The sequence below is a fragment of the Mercenaria mercenaria genome, chromosome 5 (assembly GCF_021730395.1).
Source record: "Mercenaria mercenaria strain notata chromosome 5, MADL_Memer_1, whole genome shotgun sequence".
In the NCBI taxonomy this organism is placed as follows: domain Eukaryota; kingdom Metazoa; phylum Mollusca; class Bivalvia; order Venerida; family Veneridae; genus Mercenaria; species Mercenaria mercenaria.
Window position 1 is genome coordinate 84,295,662 of NC_069365.1, and position 17,733 is coordinate 84,313,394.

Consider the following 17,733-nt stretch of genomic DNA (forward strand, 5'->3'; position numbering starts at 1 on the left):
CAAAAATATGACGGAGAGATTTGAACTTGCTATGCTAATTAACGTAACGTAACACGACATATGACCTTCGACCTATCAATCTGGTTCGTGCGCTGGATTTTTAAGCCACATATGTATAAAAGTGTATTGTTTTCTTTTTTCTGGGGGCTGTGATTGGGTTGGGGGAGTATTGTGGATTGTTGCACTCCTCAAGTCAACGCATCATCACCCACCCGTATTTCAAGTATAAAATCAATACATTGAATAGTTTTGAAGTTGTGCCCTGGATACAAAATACAAAGGACATATCTGAATTCAATTTATGACCTTGACCTTTGACCTACAGACCAGGTTTATGCGCTATGCACAGCGTCTAATCGCCAGGTTCCTACTTGCCAATTTTAAAGTCCTTACCTTGAATGGCTATTTAGTTATGCTATGATAGACAGATTTCACCTTGCTGTGACCTTAACCTCTGACCTCTACACATTGTCTCATTGCTACCTACCTATGTGTCAAATTTAAAATAAATACATTGAATAGTTACTAAGTCATGCTCTGGGCGGACAGACACGCAACACATATGTCCGTTTTTCCAAAATGAGCGTATAATGAGTACTGTATTAATTACTATTATACTAAAATATACTACTTTTCTTGTACACACCTTGTAACTTATAGGTAATTGATTTCAAAGCTGAAAAATAGCGAAATAGACATGACCTGTAGAGTTTACCAATACACCAACATACCGTGCTTCACGTAGCAAAATATTGTAAAACATTTTCAGAAAACATACCATAACGTCTGTTACGACTTAATTAAAGTTTAGGAGTAAATTATTAAAACAGAAATATTTGATAAACGAACAACGTCTTAAATAACAATCTACCTGACCAAAAATATGTTCTACCGTACTGACCTGTACAATGCATATTCTGAAAATGTTGTCCCTCTTTAAAATGAATGCCATTTGTAATGAAATAAAAATAAACAATTGCTGAAAACTGCGTTCAACCTACTTAATATGTGAAATTCAACTTTGGGACATTATTGCAAATACATCAAAGCAAAGATATGTAACAGTTCTTGTGCAGTTCTTTAAAACTGGTTTTTATAGGCGTTTAACTTTCCTAAAATGTGGCCGCTTTATGCATAATATGAGTAATATATCTGTTTTATATGCTGTTCAATTTTCATGTGAAACAACTCTTACTTTTTATGATTTGGTGTCACTCAAAATGTAAGGCTAAACGTGAACGTAACGTAACTCGAAATACGACGTAAGATATATTATAGTGAGACTTCATATCTTCTTACATATTCCGTCAATAACAAAAAAAAATATAATCAATACGTCGTATCACCTGTATTATTCCTCTGCACATGCGCACATCCCAATGATATCCGTGGCATAGTTCTCTAAAAGGTTTGTCTTTTGTTTCGTTACAAGTTTCTCAGTCGTTTCAAATATAATTTGAATATATTATTTACACTTGAAATGGGAATCACGCTTTCCATCATATTCTAGAAAAAATGTACATAACAACTAATTAATGTTGAATAATGTTGACATGGAAGACCAGAAGACTTAAAATATGTAAACACAAATGTGTTATGTATTATGCAAATATTACTTAGTGTTACGTTGAAAACATTTTAACTGAATTATTTTATATTCTATGCGTATCAGTCACAAGAAATATCTACATTTATATTATGTATACTGAGTTTTGAGGTCATCATTTGCTTTGTACGTTCTTTCAGGATTATCAGTATCACATCAGTTACTTCCAACTACTGTCGTACATTTAACACTAAATGAGCCGCGCCATGAGAAAACCAACATAGTGGGTTTGCGACCAGCATGGATCCAGACCAGCCTGCGCATCCGCGCAGTCTGGTCAGGCTCCATGCTGTTCGCTTTTAAAGCCTATTGGAATTGGAGAAACTGTTAGCGAACAGCATGGAGCCTGACCAGACTGCGCGGATGCGCAGGCTGGTCTGGATCCATGCTGGTCGCAAACCCACTATGTTGGTTTTCTCATGGCGCGGCTCAAATAAAGCCCTGCATATACTTCATCTCTTTCAAAAGTACATGTATATAAACTTGCGTGGATAAAAAACACTTCATCTGTAGATTCGAGATCATTGAAAGACAATTTTTATTACTGTGTACGTTAGTTCTGTCATATATGCTGACTGATTAAAGGTAATATGGTTGAGATTATTGTGTGTTACACGAAATATAACTAACCCTCTTTTAGCTCGTATTTGAAATAGTTCGTTACGGATATACACATATCTGGACATCGATAACAAATATTGAATATCCTTGGAAGTCGTCAAAAGATGGCGACATGTACTAGGATTTTCATTGTATGTGAATTTTGTATGAGGTGCATTACAACACGAGCTCAACGTACATCAAAACATTTCAGTAAATATTGTAATTATTGCCATGTATACGAATGTTGCTTTTTTAATTCACGTTAGTGTGACAAATTAATATGAAATAGTAACATTTTAAAACGTTTATGAATAACACAATGTCTAATGTGAACTACTTAATGACAAATGCTAATTGCGAGATGCTTAATTATTATTGTTATTATACAGATTTATATGTTCATGTTAAACACGTTCAAAGGCGCTTTACTTAGTACAAACGCAGCCACCACACAGGGTGCGAAATTCATCCTGTACTACAAACAGCGATCTGACCAGAGGGACAGAGTGAGGTAAAGCCCCAGAATAGAGAGAGAGAGAGAAATCCCTTTTTAGATACAAGCCTTTCCGGCTAACTTAGCCTAGCTCTTTGCGAATAGACAGTCTGGTTCTTTAACGTGCCCAATGTATAGCACCGATACACGCGAGGCCGTTTTTCCGGGTAAGAACCAGTACAGGCCTCTTAGTTAGGTGGGAGACACTCAAGAGCATCTCAGAAATTACCAGTGCCTGGATAATGTCAAATTTTGACTGTCAAATGGTAAATGCTAAATGTGAATTACAAAATGTGCACAAATAAATTTCAAATGTTTATTGCTAAGTATTTGTTCAACAAATAAGCTGCATATATCATTGGATGAATGCAACATTTAAATAAGTACAGATCCTTAACTCATAAAGTCAAGACATGTGACAATTATCATTTATCATTTGGCAATAAGCATTAAATAGTTGACGTTTAACTTTTGGCATTGAGCATTAAGTTTAAGAAATAATATGGAAGGTCGGTGCGCCATGATTATTCCAAAATGCTAAATACCAAACATGTAATGTTAATTATTAAATGCTTAACGCTACGTAAAATGCTTTTTACCATATATTATATGCTAAATGCCAAACGCGTAATGTCAAATAGCTAATGGTTATTGCCAAATAACGACTGCTAGTCATAAAACTTTAATTTTATGAGTTAATGACCTGTATCTCTTAAACTATTGGAAAAACATTTTATTTGTTTCAAAACATATGGTGTCCTAGCAGACGAGTTTGAATTGAAACATCGGTGATGGGAGCATAGGACCGAAACTCTACTTTAAAATGTTCAAAAAAAAAGTTATTAACAAAAACAAAGTTATGAAACGAAGGCCATGATTTATAAGGGATGCTTTTAGCTACTGATATATTTAGTTCTTTGTTTGAATAAGCACTTAGCAATAAATATTTATCAATTATTTAACAATAAGCATCTATTATTTGACAATTGCCGTTAGATAGTCAATATTTGACTTAAAGCATTAGGCAAAAAGCGTTTTGCACAAACCTTTTGTCATTAAGCATTTGACAATAAGCATGGCGCACCGGCCTAGGAAAAAACATTTGGTTTAAGTCTTTTATGGAAGACCGCTGCGCCATGCTAATTGCCAAATGCTAAATATCAAATAGTTAATGTGAAAAGCTATTTGTCAAATGCTGAATGTCAAATATTGATAGCCAAACGGTAATTGTCAAACGAAATGCTAATTAATAATTGAGAAATGCGAAACAATAAATGCCAAATGCCTATGGCTAAGTGTTTCTGTCCAGTGTTCTTACGGGCAGTAGAACATGTTATTGTTTCAAGTCAGACTAGTAGAATATTATATGTCTTAAATAATTAAAAGTTACATTCATTAGGTTAAGAGATAGAAATCATTTACTCATCAAATGAAATCGAATTTAACGATCAGCATTTATCATTTAGCATTAGCTATTTGATATTTAGCATTTGTCATTTAGCCTAAAGTATATGGCGTAATAAAGCATTTGGTACGTAGCATTAAACATTAAGTAATTGTCATTTAGCATAATTTAAATAATTGGCCTTTAGCAGTAACTAATTGGCATTTAGCATTTAATATTTGGCATTTGACATTTAGCATGACGCACCGGCTTCCATTGTTATTACATATATTGACTATAAAACTAATTATACAGCAATTAGCATGGTGCTGAGGCCTTCTGTTGATGTATATGATGTAAAATGACTTTAATAAAACAATTTAAGTATTGTTATTGTGTCTCGTTTGTGGTACTGGAAGCAATGAAACAACATCAATGATACAGAAGTTCCATCTTATTTCTTTTGAGGAAACCAGTTACCATCTTCTACATTCGTATTTATGTTCGTCAACTGAAAAACATATAAAATTTTTTATTATGAACCCATTAAAGAAAGAATTATATGTAGATATTTACAAAAATTTTAACCTAGAATAAAACGTTTAGGTTATAACAATCTATTTCCAATAGCAATGAATCGATTGGTGGTTTTCAAGGATAATCAGACTATCCTATGAATTAATTAAACACATGTTCATGCATGTAATACCTTGTTTAAAGTAATATTGTGCAAAGAAATGCGATCATAAGCAAAACAATAATCTCAAAATACTTCTATTATAAACAACTGTGATAAGATAAAAGAGTTATGAAAGCATTAAGGACTAGAAGTTAATACGAAAGCTTTTTGAGATGTTTTTCCATCTTTGAAAGTTTGTGGTTTTATCTATAAATTAGTTTACTCACCGTTTCTTCCTTCGACAGATTCGTACGCATTACCAGGCTGGGTACGCTCTGTGCCTATATATATAAATGCTAAAAGTGTTCAAACATAACTCAACCCTGCTCATTCTTATCAACGTCGTGTTAAATATTTTAAAACTAGATGAGAAATGTTTATTTAAATAATCATATCAGCTAAATAGTTGTACAATGATATTTAAGATATTTAAGCATCACTGTCCGTTGCTATACAGAGTCCGTTGAAATTACAGCTGACATAGAATAGAACAGAACCTAAGTTTAAGTACAATTTGTACAATAAGTACAACCATAAGTAATGTAAATACAAACAAAGTCACAATGGCAATATTAGATAGTTTTACTACTTCATACTACTGACAGGATAAGCCCGCCCGCTAAGCTCAATATGGAGAGAACAGATCTACGGGTCGAGGGGTCATGAGTTCGTTCCACGGGCGGGGTGTTTATTATTCGTAACGATTTGAAAAAGACATTGTATCTGAAATCATTTGTCCCCCACCCCATTCATTTGGGGAAGTTGGCAGTTACTTGCGGAGAACAGGTTTGTACTGGTACAGAATCCAGGAACACCGGTGAGGTTAACTACCCACCGTTACATAACTGAGATACTATTGAAAAAAAAACGGCGTTAAAACCCAAAACAAAAAAAAAAGACTGAGAGGGTGAACTGTAATTAATCATAATAATTTCAGCTGTATGAGATTGTGCAAATCTGATATATTATGCTAAGTGTTATAACATATTCATGTTTATAGTGTTTAACAGATCTATAAACTTATAATTTATCCACGATTAATCTAACATAGTAGAGTCATTTAATGTCTTTGTTCCAATATCACTTTATCAAGAAAATATAAATATAACAAGAGTGCCAGAATTTCACAATATTCGCCCGTCACAGCAAATTTCTTTACTCTAACTGCTGTATTGCAAATGAATTTTAATTTTGTGGTTGTTTAGTAATCATTGTAAGTCTTCTGTTTTCCTAAGTCCACAAAAAAATTCTTTACCAGGTAGAGAGACCTTAAAATACACCTAAAATTTGAAAGTAACATCTATGTTGTACCACAGAAAAGTGGTTTTGTTTTTTCCCTATGGTCAATTATAAAAAAGTTACAATATAAGAGTTATTTATAGTAACAACTAAGGGAAGGTAATCTTAAAAAAAATCCAAAACAAATCCAAAAAAAAAAATTGTAAGTCCACACAAAAATCTTTACCAGGTAGAGATTGGTCAAAATACACCTCAAAATTTGATGTATCATGCATGTTGTACTACAGAAAAGTGGTCTCGATTTTTCCCTACGACTAGTTATGAAGAAGTTACGATATAAGCTATTTATAGTAACAACAAAGGGAAGTAATTCTAAAGAAAGGAACTGTGCATGACACTTCCTCTCATGATGGTGTATAATTGTGCCAAGTTACATCAAAATCCCTCTATGCATGAAGAAGAAATGCTTCGGACAAAGTCATTCTTGTATCTGACCTTTGGCCTCTAATTGTGACCTTGACCTTAGACCTAGGGACCTGGTTCTTGCGCATGACACTTCGTCACATGGTGGTGAACGTTTGTGCCAAGTTATATCAAAATCCCTCTTTGCATGAAGAAGAAATGCTCCGGACAAGGTTTTCATTCTTGTATCCTTTGACCTCTAAGTGTGACCTTGACCTTAGACCTAGGGACCTGGTTCTTGCGCATAACACTCCGCCTCATGGTGGTGAACATTTGTGTCAAGTTATATCAAAATCCCTCTATGCATGAAGAAAGAATGCTCCGGACAAGGTTTTCATTCTTGTATCCTTTGACCTCTAAGTGTGGCCTTGACCTTAGACCTAAGGACCTAATTCTTGTGCATGACACTCTGCGTCATGGTGGTGAACATTTGTGACAAGTTATATCAAAATCCCTCTATGTATGAAGAAGAAATGCTCCGGACAAAGTTTTCATTCTTGTATCCTTTGACCTCTAAGTGTGACCTTGACCTTAGACCTAGGGACCTGGTACTTGCGCATGACACTCCGTCTCATGATGGTGAACAACTGTGCCAAGTTTTATCAAAATCCCTCCTTGCATGTAGAAGATATGCTCCGGACAAAGTCATTCTTGAATTTGACCTTTAACCACTAAGTGTGACCTTGACCGTAGACCTAGGGACCTAGTTCTTGCGCAAGACACTTTGTCTTATGATGGTGAATAACTGTGCCGAGTTTCATCAAAATCCCTCCATGCATGTACAAGATATGCTCCGGACAAAGTCTGTGGGCGTTCCCATAATACGTCCCGTTTTTCAAACGGGCGTATAAAAATTGTAGTCGTCTTCCAAATTATGAGTATTACAGTAAGTACATAAATGAGGAAGCGCAATATGAAAGATTACTATCGGTTTACCTGTAACGTTGGCATCGATGTCTGGTAGTCTTGTATTATAATACGAGTATTTTCTCCCGGCGGCCTGACTGGCTGTACTATAGAGACAAAAATAAAGATATTTTACTAGTCCCAAAATAGGCTTAAATGGACATTTCGGGATTAAACATTAATTTTTGTTCGTTAATACGCCAGGTAAAAACTTTATTGGTATTAAAGGAAAACCGATAAATTATGACAGCGATTATTGGATGATTTGAAAGAAGTTCATGTGTGGCTTATACCCATCTAAACTCAAGAACAATGAACCCCGATCCTAATATTTAAATATTCACAAAATTAAATAGTTTCATCAAGGAGAAACTTAAATTCAATGCAGAGTATTGACCTTTTCAGTATCTAGACAGAACAGCCGAAATACATGTACACTTACCCACGTAAAAATTTAAGACACCTTCAGATAGAAATAAAGTTGCTCAGTTCAATTGAAAATATGATTTAAAACGATAAAAATGGCATAATCTTTTCGATTTAGTTTTGATTTTACTGTCAGTAAAATGAGATTAATTAGTAACCGAATGTTCATTTTTGGAAGTCTCGATGAGGATTCTGAAAAAAAGAAAACAATCAAAAGACGCCATTTTGTTTATGTTCTTTTTTTGTGTGAATGGCTTTTAATCACTCATATAATCTCGCGGAAGGGTCGCCATTGATACTTTTACAGCAATGTTCTTCATAGAAATATAAAGGCTTTTTCTTTCTATACAAAGTAGCAAATGTTGGACCAGGTACAAAACCAATGACATACAAGCAGTGTATAACGGCAAAGTGAAACATTTGTCAAAAGTAAGAAACAAAAAACATGAAAGAAAACATCGTAATATATACCAATGGATTTTATCTTGAAGTTAACCAAACTCATTTATCTGATTAATCATGATCTAACAACTGAATTGTTTTTCATATGATTTTTTTTATCTTTGAATAATACTCGTTTCGTAAGGAACACTGTCTTGGTTATTTGATAGTAGGATGTACATTTTGACTAAATTCTTGCAAAATATCTTACTACACTTTAAAGCTCCACAAAGGTTTTTGATTAAATGTTAAAAACAGATGAAACAGCAGTCGAAAGCCAAATTATTAAAAAAGACATTACTATAAATCATCAAATTAGATTGATAATATAAAATGATTCCCCTGCTTTCAGTTGTTACAGTATGTGTAATTATGTACAGTTGTTAATACCATTGAAGAACTGGACAATTTTCCCCATTTGACTTTCTCCTAGTGATGCATATGACAGCAAACACACCCACACAAATGCCAAAAACAGCGGCAGCTACATCTATCCCAGCAATCGCTAGTACTGTTATACAATTTGATTCTGAAAATGAGACATATGAGAGATGCACAAATACAATGTAATATTAAGACAATTCAGCAAAAGCCTTTAAAATAAAGTTCTGGATAGTGGTTCATTTAAGGATAGATATCTTTACAGACATGATAATAAACACACCAGAAAATCCCCGACAGAAGTAAAACTGCGAGGGTTTGTTTCATTTTTTTTAACTAATGATGTAGTGGCTCTATGTATATATCAATGCTTGTATAGCGTGGCTTGTATAGTCACACGTTTTCAGATGCAATCTGATCCTCTTTGCCTAATACCAGCAGCAGGAAGAGTTTATTACATTCGTTCCAACTCAATGTATGTAAATTCTGAAGAAATGGACACATAAAAGCATTTTACTGGAGAATTTCATTTATACTTTACATTTTTGTTGAAAAAGGCAGTTTCAGGTCAGGAGAGAATAAAGATTTAAAGGACCCTTTCACCTTTTAAACTTTATCTAGTGGCACCATTTAAACAAACTTAGGAAAAGACAGTGCTAATTGCTAAAAGCTAAATGTCATATATTTAATGATTTATGGTCAAATAATAAATGCAATGATGTTGCTGATCAAGTTGATTAAGTCTAAGTAATTGTGAAAGTATTGAAATCCGGTACGCCATACTAATTGTCAAATGCTAAATGAAAAATATTCAATTCTAAATGCTACATACCAAATGCTATAAGCTACATATTAAATGCTTAATGCTAAATGCCAAAATGCTTAATGTAAAATTGCTAAATGATAAATACTAATCGTCACAATTATTTAACTAAATGATCTTTAAATTAACGAATGTTACTTTAATTATGTGAAAACATGTAATGTTTTATCAGGTTGGTTCGAAGCAATAACATGTCTTACCAGTCATAGGACTGAAACTGTTTGCTCTAAAATGTTTAGGAAAATGTTTTTTGATAAGGACAAAGTTAATGATTATTTAAAGGATGATTTCATCAGCCCTTTATTTGAAAATAGCACTTAGTAATAAGCATTTGACATTTATTGGTTTGCATTTCGCAATTAACAATATGCATTTAGCGTTTGACAATTGCCATTCATTGACAGTCAATATTTGACAATAAGCACGTAGCAAATATCATTTTGCACACACTATTTGCCATTTAGCACTTGGCATTTAGCAAGGATTTACTAAAAATACTTCTCCAGTACATGCATCTTTGATAGTCGAAGAAGGAACCAGAGAGTGTAAAGATAAAAACATTCACTGTGACCTTGTATTTCTTGATGCCAAAGCGGCATTTGATGTCGTGAACCATGAACTTTTATTACGTCGTCTTTTTCACATTGGTATTAACGACAGACATTGGTCATTGATCAAGAGTCTTCACACAGAATCAACTAGTGTTGTTAAATGGCAACATAAAAGGTCAGAACCATTCTCAGTATATCAAGGAGTGAAACAAGGAGGCGTAGCTAGTGCAGATGTTTACAAGGTTTACGTAAACCCACTGTTAAAACGTTTGGAAGAAGCAAACATAGGCGTATCCATTGGTGACATCAACTGTTGTTCTAGTAAGTGTGCAGATGACGTGACACTTAACTCTTACGATCACTCAGAGACACAAATTTTGATTAATATTGCTGAAGTCTTCGCAAATTCAGAAAGGTACACTTTACAACCAAAAAGGACGGAAGTACTATAATTTTCGGTAGAAGAAATTTGAAGAATTCTGATAATCAACATCAGTTTGAACTATACAATAGTCCTATAACCAATGCACAAACAGCAACTCATCTTGGAGTGAAAAGAACCAATACGTTAACTCAAACTTCTGAAATTCAAATTGACCATAACATTGAAAAGGCACGTAGAACTATATACAATCTGATGGCCTCTGGATTACAAGGAACAAATAGGTTTAGACCCAGAAACGTCTCTTAGCTTGTACAACAGTTATGTGTTTCCTACCTTAATTTATGGTCTTGAGATTGTAATTCCGAATAAAACACAGTTGTCTCGCTTAGAACGCTTTCAAAAAAGATGTTAAAACAAATATTGTCTTTGACAACAAATACTAGTGATGCAGCAGTGTATATGCTGTCTGGTGTACTTTCAATTGAAGCAAACATTCACAAAAGAATTCTGACAACTTTTAATAATATTTGTCTACAATCTGAACAATCGGTAGAAAAGCGACTCGCCAGGAGACAACTTTCGGTGAAATCTATTGAAAGTAGCAGTTGGATTATTCAAGCAAAGAAGATACTGATTAAATACTCACTTCCAGAAGCAGATAAAATACTTAATGGGGTGTATACAAAATCAAGGTGGAAACAGTTAGTAAACATTAATGTGAATCTTTACTGGGAATCTTCAATTATGGATGCAGCCGGTGTATGTAAAACATTAAAATATCTGACCCACTGCTACCGTCCAGGAAAACTCCATCCATTGTTGCGTATTCCGTATGTTTGAACAGAATTCCCATCAAAATGAAACTGGCGACATCAACTTATATCATGCAATCTACACGTGTAGCATTCAACCAAAATGAAGTTGATTCGACATGTAAACTGTGCTTCGAAAACAGTGAAACAACTGAACATTTTGTACTACAATGCTCCGTATCAAAATCACAGAGAGATGTATGCTTTCCTGAAATAAGTCAAGTTTTAGAAAAAACTTATAATATCAAGTTTGATAAATTATCAACAGACAGTAAGTTGCAAGTGCTAATTGACTGACATTCCTATTGGAGAATAAAGACCGATATTGTCATGATACTACATGTATTGAACAGTTCCAAGAATTAGAGTATTTGTGTAGAAGATATATCCACAATATTCATTGTGTAAGATACAACTCATTGTTTGCTATTACCCAAAGTAAAGGCAGAAGGGTCAAGGGTCACCACTTCCGGTAATAAGTAGATCATAAATACAAACTGCTCAACGTTTACAGAAAAAAAAAATAAAAACAAAGCGTACATAGTAATATTAATAATACGATTGTGTTGTACATAAATATTCACTGTGCGGTACTGGATTATATACAAGTATTCATTGTGTGGTGGTGGATTTATTCGCACGATTCATTACGTCACTACGACGGTTCTTCCAGAAGGGAGGTATTGATCAGAAGATTACAGATTACAGATTACATGGCGCACCGGCCTTCCATATGAAAGTCACTAATTAAGATTAAAAACATGCTACACTCTTACCTTGTTGGCAGAAAGAACAGTTGCTACATCCGGCTGCACAGCCATCGATACATATGTCATCAGCAGATCTGCATGTCCCTTTTAAACACTTCCCACATGTGTTTGTACAATTAAAACCCAATAATCCAGCATCACACTCTTAAAAATGTAAACGATCGTAATTTGCACAATATTTATTTATAATGAGTATATTTAACATAGAAACATACATTATATTCTCATGCTGGTATAATTTAATCTCTTAGAAGAAAATATATTTTAGAATATCGTTGGCGTTGACTGCAATCATCATTATGACAAACCAGAATAAAAAAGCGGGACCTCCTTTTTCTTAGATTAGACGTTTCATAACACATTGCAACGAGAAGGTTATAATGATATTTTGTTGTTTTTATTATATAAATGTGTCCGTTATTTAAATAAACAAATATTTAGGTTTGTTGTTTTGTCCGGAACATTTACAAAACAGTAAAAAGAATACGACTTTTGAATACTTAATGGTTACCATAGTTACCATAGTTCAAATAGAAATGTATATTAAATGCTTTGTACAGTCGGAAATAAAACACTTGTATCACATATATCTGGACAGTAGTCTTGATCAAAACTATCAATTAGATGTCCTTTATTGTTGCTACATGTTGGGTATTTCTTGTAGTGTCCATTGCAGAACAAAGTGAAGTTTTTACGTTATCTTCCGTGGTCACATTGTGAAAAAAAAGGGATTACGAGGTTGGAAACTATAATACAATTTCTTATAGTACGTGTAGTTATGTAGTTAAGAGTTTAATTCTCTATTTTGTATAAAATATTTTAGAAAAAATATAAGAAAGTAATTTAGTTCACTAGAATTGAGACTTCCTTTATAACAAGAGCCATGTCAGACATGGCTAATCCCCCCACCGGGCATATCATAATTGAAGGATGTGGTCCGCATCAGGGGTTTTAAGATGTGGAAGAAATAATAAGTCAGTAGTGAGGTGGTTTACTGCTAAATTTTATTAATTTTCATGAAGAGTATAGCTATGATGTTTTTCTATATGGCTACTGTAAAAAGAAGGAATGGAAAGCTAACAGGGAACAAGAGTGCCAGAATGTCACAATATATGCCCGTCAAAGCAAATTTCTTTACTCCAGCAGCTGTATTTGCAAATGGAATGTTAATTTTGTGGTTGTTTAGTAATCATTGTAAGTCTTTTGTTTTTTAAAGTCCACAAAAAAACTCCTTACTAAGTAGAGATACCTTATATATAATAAAATTAATAAAATACACCTAAAACTGGAGAGTAACATCTATGCTGTACCACAGAAAAGTGGTCTTGTTTTTTCCCTAGGGTCAATTATAAAAATGTTACAATATAAGTTATTTATAGTAACAACTAAGGGAAGTTAATCTTTAAAAAAAAAAAAAAAAAAAAAAAAAAAAAAAATTGCAAGTCCACACAAAAATCTTTATCAGGAAGAGACTGGTCAAAATACACCTCAAAATTGGATTTAGCATGTTTGTTGTACTACAGAAAAGTGGTCTCGATTTTTCCCTACGACTAGTAATGAAAAAGTTACAATAAAAGCTATTTAAAGTAACAAGAAAGGGAAGTAATTCTAAAGAAGGGAACTGCGCATGACACTTCGTCTCATGATGGTGTATAATTGTGCCAAGTTACATCAAAATCCCTCCATGCATGAAGAAGAAATGCTTCGGACAAAGTCATTCTTGTATCTGACCTTTGGCCTCTAAATGTGACCTTGACCTTAGGCCTAGTGACCTGGATCTTGCGCACGCCACTCCGTCTCGTGGTGGTGAACATTTGTGCCAAGTTATATCAAAATCCCTCAATGCATGAAGAAGAAATGCTCCGGACAAGGTTTTTATTCTTGTATCCTTTGACCTCTAAGTGTGACCTTGACCTTAGACCTAGGGACCTGTTCTTGCGTAGGACACTCCGCCTCGTAGTGGTAAACATTTGTGCCAAGATATATCAAAATCCCTCCATGCATGAAGAAGATATGCTCCGGACAAATTTTTTTAAGAAAATATGATAAAGGGGAATAACTCAAAAAATAGGCAAGGTAGAGTTATTGTTCTTGCGCACTGCACTTCCTCCCAATGTGTTCTATCAGTGTATGAAGTTTAAAAAATCCCTCCAGTACTTTTGGGGTTATGCTCCGGACAAAATGTTTTAAGAAAATATGATAAAGGGGAATAACTCAAAAAATAGGCAAGGTAGAGTTATTGTTCTTGCGCACTGCACTTCCTCCCAATGTGTTCTATCAGTGTATGAAGTTTAAAAAATCCCTCCAGTACTTTTGGGGTTATGCTCCGGACAAAATGTTTTAAGAAAATATGATAAAGGGGAATAACTCAAAAAATAGGCAAGGTAGAGTTATTGTTCTTGCACACTGCACTTCCTCCCAATGTGTTCTATCAGTGTATGAAGTTTGAAGAAAATCCCTCCAGTACTTTTGGAGTTAGGCTCCGGAAATTTTTTTTTAAGAAAATAAGATAAAGGGGAATAACTCAAAAAATAGGCAAGGCAGAGTTATTGTTCTTGCACACTGCACTTCCTCCCAATGTGTTCTATCAGTGTATGAAGTTTGAAGAAAATCCCTCAAGTACTTTTGGAGTTATGCTCCGGACAAAGATCGTTGCGGACGCACGGACGGACGGACGGACGGAGAGCATTTCTAATATCCCCTTCACCTTTGGTGGGGGGATAAATAATAATATATTAACGCACATCTAATATATGACAAAACATTCAATATTAATAACAAAAACAGTTCTATTTACAAATGTCACAACACAACCACATTAGGAAGTTTGGTCAACTTCAGAATTGCTAAACATAACTATGCAATCAATTTGAAAGACGAACCTTCGGAAGTATCAAATGCAACAAAAACCAGATGATTATAGTCTCATTTTGTTAGTACACTTAAGGTCTTTAAAACGTCACACCTTTGCGATAAAGTGGTAATTTACCTGTGCTAAACGAAGCGTGACTACCGCTCATAAAGCTCATATTCGGGATATATAGATTCGGTATTCGTCACCCGATAAGAATATAAGTGATTGATGCTTGATATTCTTTATATCAAATAAATAAAAGGTTTTGAGAAACGGCAACTTTTTAGAAGAATAAAAGAAAATACTGGTTTTAATAAAAATATCTTTAATTTAATAAAAGTCTGGGAATTTTGATTAAAATGTGGTTCATGAGTTTTTAATTGACTTCAACATGTAATAACGTTTACTTTTTATAAATATGCGCTGTGAAATTTCGTATAACGTGAACTACACGCGCACAGGCGACAACGGTCACGCTTTCAAGTATTACGAAAGAAACCACCATACGAGATTAAATTTAGTGAATATAAAACTACTTCAGTACATGTTGCAGTAATGAAATAATTGTCATATCTGGATGAGGCGTTTCAAATTCCTTGAGTGTATATTCATCACAGGCAATGAAATTTGTAAACCCATCACACACCTACACACTGAATAAACTCCACGATTCCAGACATAACCTTAGGACGGCCAGCACATATTTATGCAATCTCGCCAGGCATATATATGTTTTTGACAACACAGAAAATGACGTCACTCGACCTTCAGCTATTTCCGGAAGTAAATAAAATGAAAGTAGAAATGCTAAACTTGAAAACGAAAGCCGCATTTTGATTCGTAGATAGTCAGGGGTCACGCGCAGGGGTCACCCCGTCTAAATGTATGCGCGTGGACTTCTTTTTTTTTTTTTTTTTTTTTCTTTCTATTGGGGAGCCAATTTTCAGCACTTTATTACGAATTGAAATTACCTGGGCTTTAGTACAGCATGTCAGCTTTTAATCTATGAAAAAATATTTGAGCTCTGGATAAACAGAAATCCCACAGGGGTCCGTAACGGACCAAGGGTACATTGATAATTTTGGAACTTCATCAAATCGCTCAAAATGTCATTTTGATGTTGTCTGAGAGTGTCAGTGTATGCCTCAGATGTAAGATATAACCGTATTTGAGAGCTGCAGACCTAGACATTTCAGAAATATTTTCAAAATAAGTTTCGTGTAATAAATGTTGTTTCTACGGAAGCGTGAAAGGGCCATCAGACGCTAATACGTTTTAGTACGTTAAGGCTGCGGAAAGGATATAGAGATGAAGTGCGGGGAGAAAATCAATTACACGTAACATTTACCTCCATATATTCTCACGTCACAGAGAACAAGTTGCGCCTCAATTTTTGCAAGTTGTATTCTAACTTGATTGCCAATTAATGGTTTATCACATGTAATCGTCATGAGCAGAGATTGTGGTGCTATATTGCTGTGTGTATAACATTTCCTAGTCTACTTTGGATGATAGATTTTCTCCGTTCTGTTGTTCATAGGCACATACTCCACTAAGACTTGAAATCCTTTGAAATAATCTGTAAACGAAATTATCTAGATGAGCCGTGCCATGGGAAAACCAACATAGTGGGTATGCGACCAGCATGGATCCAGACCAGCCTGCGCATCCGCGCAGTCTGGTCAGGCTCCATGCTGTTCGCTTTTAAAGCCTATTGGAATTGGAGAAACTGTTAGCGAACAGCATGGATCCTGACCAGACTGCGCGGATGCGCAGGCTGGTCTGGATCCATGCTGGTCGCATACCCACTATGTTGGTTTTCTCATGGCACGGCTCAGATATGTTTATCTACATCAAGGTATTTCAAAATGTTTTAAAAGACTCTGTCTTCATTCATTCTGTGACAGTACTGCATTTATTGTTACATTTATGTAACATTTTAAAACTACCCCGTTAGTACAACTTTCCCAACCAGTAAGTTTTACGAAAACAGTAGTCACATATGTCAATTATTTACATAATATAAGTGCGTTTGTCGTCACATTTTGGTTACATTGATATAAACCTAGCGTACAGGCTCAGAATGACATGGCCATGCATAATATCTGTATCATAAATTTTGTATTACAGTAAAAATTACATGAAGCAAATCATATCTTAAATTAATGGTTGTCAGATCCATGCTTTTTTGATCGCTATTGTAAACAATGATTGAGCAGTTCTGGAAATTGAGTCATCAGAACCTCATTTTGACATATCATTTCAACTGACCTGTGTAGTTCTCTTTCGTCTGTATGTCTAACCGCCAAATAGTATAATTATATGGTAACCATATTCTCCATCAAGGGGTCACATTACGATGCTGAGTCGTAACTCCCGTGTAACTACACTCTGACGAACTACGATCATTTCCTTTATATGAGAAGTGTGATCTTGTAGGCAAATTGTCATACTGTTGAGATTTTTGTTCAACCGCAATATTTTCTGAAATTAACATAACTGCTGTTAATGCTATGGAAGAACACAACATATTCTTGGCGAGTTTTGATTATATAGGGACACATGGCAATAGATATCGTTGGTTTGACTTATTTAGATGTCTTTTAAAACATACTATTAAGGGTGATTTTCTGGAAAATGTACCTACGGTTATAGCAGGATTATGTACAATATAATTTTACTTCAATTACATGACTGCTGAATTAAGAGAATTAAGACGCAATTGTTGCATTTTATTAAACAACTCGTAACATTCAGTCTTGGTGGGTATGATTATTTCAAACCTCAGGTTTGATATTTTGATATTTTTATACGAAGTATAACATTTCAGTACAGATGTTTAAATATTTTGCACTGATTTGACACAGTGCCAGTAACAATACAATAACAAGTGATAGCATTGATTGTCTTAACCCTAA

General features: G+C 34.4%; 1 protein-coding gene and 1 long non-coding RNA gene across 2 annotated transcripts; both read right to left on the bottom strand.

Moving 5' to 3' along the window:
- Positions 1–2,097: 2,097 nt before the first annotated feature.
- LOC123557796 (uncharacterized) lies at positions 2,098–8,247 on the bottom strand. Its single transcript, XR_008371098.1, has 3 exons — positions 7,403–8,247; positions 4,993–5,046; positions 2,098–4,597 (listed from the first exon to the last, which is right to left on the bottom strand). It is a non-coding gene; the product is annotated as an uncharacterized LOC123557796 (long non-coding RNA).
- Positions 8,248–8,273: 26 nt separating this feature from the next.
- Positions 8,274–17,227, bottom strand: LOC123544598 (uncharacterized). Its single transcript, XM_045330674.2, has 4 exons — positions 17,087–17,227; positions 16,164–16,394; positions 11,968–12,105; positions 8,274–8,768 (listed from the first exon to the last, which is right to left on the bottom strand). Exons 2-4 carry the CDS (start codon positions 16,264–16,266, stop codon positions 8,623–8,625), a joined length of 387 nt encoding a protein of 128 aa, XP_045186609.2. The 5' UTR covers positions 16,267–16,394; positions 17,087–17,227; the 3' UTR covers positions 8,274–8,622.
- Between the last annotated feature and the right edge of the window lie 506 nt (positions 17,228–17,733).

Excerpts from the sequence above, each read along its gene's own strand:
- LOC123544598 (XM_045330674.2), bottom strand. The coding sequence starts at position 16,266 with ATGACGATTACATGTGATAAACCATTAATTGGCAATCAAGTTAGAATA. Across the intron at positions 12,106-16,163 it reads TGACGTGAGAATATATGGAG|AGTGTGATGCTGGATTATTG; the intron begins GTAAATGTTACG and ends TACATTTTTAAG. Across the intron at positions 8,769-11,967 it reads CTGTTCTTTCTGCCAACAAG|AATCAAATTGTATAACAGTA; the intron begins GTAAGAGTGTAG and ends TCTCATTTTCAG.